The sequence below is a fragment of the Rhopilema esculentum genome, chromosome 16, assembly GCF_057945365.1.
Source record: "Rhopilema esculentum isolate cy_ngs chromosome 16, ASM5794536v1, whole genome shotgun sequence".
In the NCBI taxonomy this organism is placed as follows: Eukaryota; Metazoa; Cnidaria; class Scyphozoa; order Rhizostomeae; family Rhizostomatidae; genus Rhopilema; species Rhopilema esculentum.
Window position 1 is genome coordinate 5,023,323 of NC_142830.1, and position 7,526 is coordinate 5,030,848.

General features: G+C 33.5%; 1 protein-coding gene across 1 annotated transcript; it reads right to left on the minus strand.

Annotated features, from left to right (window-relative positions):
- Positions 1–99: 99 nt before the first annotated feature.
- On the minus strand, positions 100–3,365 carry LOC135682856 (ATP synthase lipid-binding protein, mitochondrial). The gene is made up of 6 exons (XM_065197932.2): positions 3,208–3,365; positions 2,423–2,448; positions 1,597–1,646; positions 1,296–1,327; positions 953–1,085; positions 100–466 (listed from the first exon to the last, which is right to left on the minus strand). Exons 1-6 carry the CDS (start codon positions 3,250–3,252, stop codon positions 297–299), a joined length of 456 nt encoding a protein of 151 aa, XP_065054004.2. The 5' UTR covers positions 3,253–3,365; the 3' UTR covers positions 100–296.
- Between the last annotated feature and the right edge of the window lie 4,161 nt (positions 3,366–7,526).

The window sequence follows — 7,526 nt, forward strand, 5'->3', positions numbered from 1 at the left end:
AAAGCTGTACACATTTTGGGCGTATAACTCAGAACAGTTCTAAATTGCACCTCAAAGTTCGAGTTGATCAGTATAATCAGCCACAGAGAAATACAACAATTCAAACACACTTCTTCACATTAAAATTCTATATGAAATTCTGAATAAACGAACAGTACTTTTACTTTTGGAAGTTAACATTCATAAGACCAATATCTCACAAGTTTAAGGGCATGGTTGGGATTTTCGTAAAGAAGTGGCTTGGATGTATGACAAAGAATCATAACACACATTATATTTTCAACATTTTGAACAGTCTAAAGAGCGAATAAGATCAAGAATGCCATCATAAGACAGAACAGTCCCATAGCCTCTGAAAGAGCAAATCCCAGAATGGCATAAGAGAAGAGCTGCTGCTTCAATGATGGATTTCTGGCATAACCAATGATCAATGAACCAAAGACTGTTCCAATACCTGCACCACTACCTAAAAACACAAAAAAGATGATACTAATTATTGAAAAACCTTTTTAATACCTCCCATGATGGGGATAATTGCTGGAAAAGGGTAGCACCAAATTTTACTTTAAATTTGTATGACCATTATACATAAAAAGATATGACATTGAGAATGGAAACTAATTGGAGTCATAGATTTACTTTATTACCTCCAAAAGATAGAGCTCAAGACAAAAAATATATTTCTACTGAAAGGCTATCATAGATATAAGTACCATTTAAACAAACAGGATGATTACTGAATACAAATAAAATTAGTGTTTTATTCTCAGTTAAATCTTAATCACTCCTTTAAGGAATCTGTTTAAGGAATTGATCCTAAAACAGATTATTTTATTTTCTATTTGTAACAGAGCAAGTTGAGGTAGCCACAGAATTAAACCATGAAATGGCAATTGCCGCGCCTTTTTCTCATCTGATAACCTCTCAGTACAAGCAAATGCTAAGTAGTTACCTGCAGCTCCAACAGTGGCAGCTCCAGCACCAATAAATTTGGCAGCAGATTCAATGTCCCTGGAAATGGCAGTAGTTCCAAAATTCCTTGCAAGGAATGGATTAGCTAATGGTGCCAGTTGCATTCCAGCAGCCTACAAAGGGTTACACGCTATGGTATCAGACACTTAAAAGTTACAAAAATGACATTTTTAATATGAAAAATACTTTCTAGTATATATATATATATAGTATAAAATTTATATCTTTTTAGAGCTAAGGATTGTTATCCGTTGCCAGTTTTTGTTGAAAGCCTAAAACCTTATGTAATTGTAATTGTAAATAATCAGAAAAGAACAACAAACCTGAGAGGTCTCCCCATTGCTGGAAACAACTCCTGGAAAAACAACGTAAGATAAAAAATATCTATACAGGATTCAGAGATGGCAAGGAAAGAATTTTTGATGCAAATATGACGCTTCTTTACCAAGTTAACATTTTATACTTAAAACTGGGGTAAAGGAGCAAGGTGCTGACACAGCTTTCACAAAAACAGAAACCAAAATAGCAAAAAAGATATAAAAAAATATATATATATATATAGTTATTCCATTAATATATTGTGTGATGCATTAACAGGCAAACACATAGTTTAACAACCAGTACCTGCAGATGCTGCCTTTGACATGGTCATTAAAGTCTGGCTTTGGATAGGTCTAGTGAAAAAATTTAAAAATGAATCAGACTAAGGATACTAAAATACAAGAAACAAAAATTATATACAATTTAAAGACATTTTTCTTGATACCTTGATGTCTTTCTTCATTAAAGTTAAGTCATATTTATTACATATGATTTATCTATATATAAATAAACACATGAAACTTGAATCAGCATTATGTACCTAAGGTTTGTTAATTGTACATACAATTTTGGTGTTTTATTACTAAAAGTTTCTTGGTCTTACTTTGGGGCCTAAAATTGCCTTATTGTTTTGAAGTTTAGCATTTTTGGAAGAATATCAACATAGGCTATTATGAAAAATCCCATGCAGATCAAAATCCAAAGTATACTATATTTTCCAAAGAAAAAATACACCAAATAAAAACTTTTGGGACTCTTTCATAAAAAAAGGAAAATTTATATATATATAGCTTCTTAATTTTTCTTGACCAAGTATGAAAGTTTCTTAAATTTTAGGGCATCCTAGTACTAGCTTGTTATAAACCAATTTATTATAAGCATACATTATATATACATATCACAACAATCAGATATAAAAAATTGTAGGATATGTAAACCACATGTAGCCCAAGAGAGGTTTCAACCAAATTTGAACATTTCAACTTAGAGCAATACAATAACTACACTCCAGACACTTAACTTAAATTCAATTTCTAAATTCTAATGAGTTTTTCTTATTTCTAATTTTTAGTAAAAGCACAAAGATGCAAAATATAGACATAAAAATGCAAAAAGGGGAAGGCTGTACCTTGCTGCCACCCTTCCAGTGCATCCCTAGAATGTAAAAAAGCAAATTTATTTTCAGCTATGTTGCAGCAGCTTATAAGTATGCTTGCTTTTCAAGGGAAGAAAATGGACAAAGATAGAGAAAAGAAAGAAGTTTTTCGGTAGGGGTGGGGTGGTGGGGGCTTGAGCAGAAATATACTTTGACCTTTCTGACAAAGTAAACAGAATATGAATTATTGAGATGTAGAAGAGCAGCCAAAATGCTGTTAAACGAGCAAGAAAAAAATTATTGTAATCTAGAGTAAAAGAAAATAGATTAGAGAGAGATTTACATTGAGCAGATTGATAAAAATTAAGGATAGCCAGTTAGAAAATTACTGTTATTGTTGTTGACTAAGTCTACTCTACAACATGCTACAAGTTTGACATATCAACTTCGAGAACGAAGCTATCCAAAGATTGAAGTCACTTCTGTCGATATAAGTTGTTGAATTAAGAATCTTGTAGACATATTTTTGCAGCTTACTGAAGGCTCTTCCCTTGAAACAATCCGAAAAGAACATTCACAATTTCGAGATAGACAGTAAACTTCCTTGAAAAGTTGCTGGCATGCATAAAAAAGAACTACATGAAATTTATTCTGGCCTTACAACTATATTTCACTTTAATTTTGAGCACATTTGTCGACCTTCCCGTGGAGCGCCTCGCCAAGCATAAGTCGGCCTAAGAACAGGCTAGCTGTCCGAAGCTGTGATGTTTCTCGTAGAAACAACTGAAGAAATTTACAAAACTTTTGTGTATTCTTACCGCTGCCCTGACAAGAGGTAAGGTGAATCTTGATGCAGAGTACATGGTTATTGCTTTTAATGAGACTTGTTGTAAGGTAAGTATGAACTGCACGACAGCCTGCAACTACCACCAACTTGAAGGCAAATTGCGAGAGGGAAGACAAGAGCCGCGTGCCCAGGTCTAATCTAACCATTTAATGCGCATGCGTTAGGTCACGTGTACTGCCTTCAAACGGGACTGGTGACGGGACAAATTCGAAAAAAGACAGTTCAAAAAATCTTACAGGGAAAATATTTTATCCGACAATAAATTTATGAATTGATGCAAAAAAGACACGAGAGGTTTTGAAAAATGATGGTACCTCTTTCGTAAAAGAATAAGAATTATGGCATTTGATGCAAAAAGGGCAGACTGGTCCAGGCACTGCGCAGCCATTAGGCTAACAGGGGCTATAGCCCCGTACTTTTTGCAATAATTGGTTAGAAAAGTTTTAGAAAGTTTACTCTAACTCAACTTTGGAAAGTTTACCTTATAAGGATTTTAAGTAGCGTACATCCTGACTAGGACTCCTTTTTGTTCATTTTCCAGGTGTTTTGTCTTGTTTAATGACATAATACACTTGGTTAGCTTGGTGTTTTACTATCCTCCAGCTAATTTTATCTTATTTTATAGTATTTATATCTTCTCTAAATCAAACTGTTTATAAAGAAATTAGTAGAAATAGGCAGTTATTTCCTGAAAGGGATGCTTTCTGGCGTTCTAAAGGGCGAAGCCTTAAAATATTTTAGTCACGCCCCCTTTTAAGCCCCCCCCCCCCTAACTTTTAGACTGGTAAGCAGTGCCTTACAACAATTTTTAGGGAGCTTTCATTAAATTAATAATTTGCCAGGACTTCTGCTTAGAAATCTCATAATCTGTTACCAATGGCACATGGCTGACGACCACGAGGAGGGTTGATGAGAACAAAAAATTTAAAGCTGTAACTAGGAGCCACATTCAGATCACGAGTTGTTTCACATTGTTTTATGCAGATTTTAAAAATACAACCCTTTCTAACAAAAAATTATTTTTATAAGTAGACGCAGAAAGTCAGAATCATCCAATTTTTCAAAATTTTATAAGAATATTGATAAGCTTTAGCTCACATATTTGTATCACTTTGTATTGCTTGTAAAACATTTTCTTGATGTTTGAATCTTCTACTTTAGCTACCTTCCCCTAAAACCATACTAGATTTGGAAAATTAGAATATTTTTAGAAGAATATATTCAAGTTCAGAACAAAACTTTAATAAGAATATCGAGGCTGGACAAAATTTTTAGCACTCTTATCAAAATAGAGTGTGAAAGGCAGGGGAGAATAAAATCTAAAGAAGTATGGCTTATCAGACCGTATTAAATGGAAAGTATACGAAAAGATTAACTTACCATATACGATTGTTGATCGTGTGATTTTTGCCATCTAGGGATGCTTTGCCGTTGAATATTGAAAATTTAATGCTTCAAATTACCCCATCTTGAATGTTTTATAAAGGACCATGGATCATGTTAGGAAGGAGGGGGGGGGGGTGTGGAGGATGTTAACGTATAAATTTCGCCCACGGAATGAAATTTGTAGAGTATATTCTTGATCAAAGTTCGAAAACTTAATAACACCCACAGATACACAAAAGTGTAACATATCAAAACGTGTAGCAAAAGTGTAACAAAAATTTTAGAAATCAGATTAGAAGAATAAAGAATATTTCAACATTATTTACTTTGAGGTGTAAAAATTGTAAATTATGTAATTTATTATTAAATGAAAAGTTCATACAGAGTTGGCACTGCGACCTTGGGGCTAAGATTCAAGATAAGTGACATAGAAGGACCCCCCCATAGTTGGGTCCGACGCAGCAGAAAATATTTTGAAATTAAGCCTCTTAGAATGGACAAAAATGCACTTCCCAGATTCAAATTTAACAAAATATACCACTATACCACTCAGAATAAACAATTCAATGTTTCTCAGAAAATTATTTATTATTTATTTTTAGGAAAAACATTGTACGTTTACACATCCAAAATGCAAACACTGCAATGATACAGAGAGTTATCTACTGAATTGATATTTGCAATAGACAAATAATAGTATAAATAAAGTATAAATAAAATAAAATCAAGCAGTAAATAAACAGTTTTTTGTCGTTTTCAAAAATAACATACGCTGTTTCAAAAATAAGTATAGAAAACGGTCAAAACATTTGTATCTTTGAAAATGTTGGGGGGCTTCAGCCTTCACAGAGGATGAAATTGGTAGCAGAGTTTCGAGTTGTGCCAACTGACATTGCCTACAGTACATGGACACTTATCATAGTCACAAGAGTTCAATTCATGTATATTTTCAACAATAATCAACTAAATACAGTATCAAAATAAAATTTTGATATTTTAAAGCTACATTAGACAATCATGCAAACAAAAGAATAACAATACATCAATTTAACAGATTATTGCTGAAGGATATATATATGGAAAGAGCTCTGAAATAGCTTTCGAGCCATATACCCCAGTATGTTTAAGATCAAGATCAGTTAATATACATTCGTTAAATACTAAAAATTAAGAAGACATTTTTATGATAAAGATAAAAACAATGATAAAAATTGAAAAGATTAAAATGAACTAAATCGATTGTAAAAAAAGAAAGGGGAAAAGGGGTTAAGGATCATCTTGTATTTTTAGGTGTATTCTTGAAGTAACAATTGTTTAAAAAGACGTGAAAAGGCTTTTTATGTTACTTGGTATGTTATTCCAAATTTTTATACCAGAGTTTGTTATGAATAAAGATTTGTAATTTGTTCTAAGTTACCGCTAGTAGCATGTCTGTGGTTCCAATGTTGTGACTCTCGGTAGTGAGAAGAAGGAAGTCACAAATGTAGCTATCAATGTTGCCTTTTGAAACTTCAAACATAAATTTAGCACATTCAAGTTTGTACATATAATCGAAATTTAGGAGGCCTAATGACTTGAAGAGAGCCTTACTATGACATGTACTATTTTTGAAAAGAATTAATCGCACGGCGTGTTTTAGCTTCTGCTTCAAAGGGTCCAGAGTATTCGAGTATGCCCCCCCCCCCCCAGTTTATCAGACTATGATTATGTGGGGAAATAAAAGAATTATAAATACTAAGTAATATATCCTTGGGTAGAAAATGTCTTAATTTGGCTAAAATACCAAGGCTTATGGAAATTTTTATGTTAACATTTTGGATATGTGGTTTCCAGGTGAGATTCTTGTCTATCAGAACTCCGAGGTATTTAACATAATCTGACTCTTTTAATTGTTCACCATCAAAAGATATATTAATGGTTTTAAGGTGCTTTCTTATGACGTGGCTTGATAACCAAGAAGTGAGATTTACTTGTGTTTAGGGTCAACATATTAGCAGCAAGCCAGTCAGCGATGTTATTCAATTCGGCACATAACGTTTCTTCTAAAGTTTTAAAGTTATTATGAGAATACAGCAAACTGGTATCATCAGCAAATAGATGAAAATTTAAAATTTTAGATGCATTTGGCATGTCATTTATATAAAGCAAGAAGAGCAGTGGGCCCAAAACACTACCTTGAGGCACGCTATATTTAACATCCATGTCGTTAGAAAGCTCACCACCTACAGAAACTCTTTGGGATGTCTCATTTAAATTGGATTTGAACCACTCCAAGGGAACACCTCTAATGCCATGATATTCGAGTTTACGAAATAGTATTGTGTGGTCAACAGTGTCAAAAGCTTTTGCAAAATCAAGGAATATACAGCAAGACACTTTTTTAGCTTCAATTGCTTCAATTTGCTTAGCACAAACATCAAAAATGGCCAACGATGTCGACTTTTTCTTTTGAAAACCAAATTGATGAGGATACAGTATTTTATTTTTTCGAGAAATTTAATTGAGCGAGAGTACATGAGTTTCTCATAAATCTTGTTTATTAAAGGCAACAAAGATATTGGATGGTAATTGGAAGCATCATGTGGGGAGTTAGCTTTGAACATAGGCGTAAACTTAGGAGGGGCTCTGGGGCTTCAGCCCCTCCTGACGAAAACCGAGGGGGGCTGAGCCCCTCCTAGAAAATAAGGAAGTGCTTTACTACCCTGGGTACCAGACTCATTTCATATATAGTGAGTCTGGTACCCAGGGTAGTGCTTTACCAACTTTGAGATTAATTTGTTATATTATTGGTTTCACGCATAAGATTTGTTGCATTTGATAATTGCGTTTACAGCAAAGTAAAGGATGAAATTATTGTGAACATAAGGTCAGATTGTGTGTTTCTTCTTCCTCGATAATGAAAAA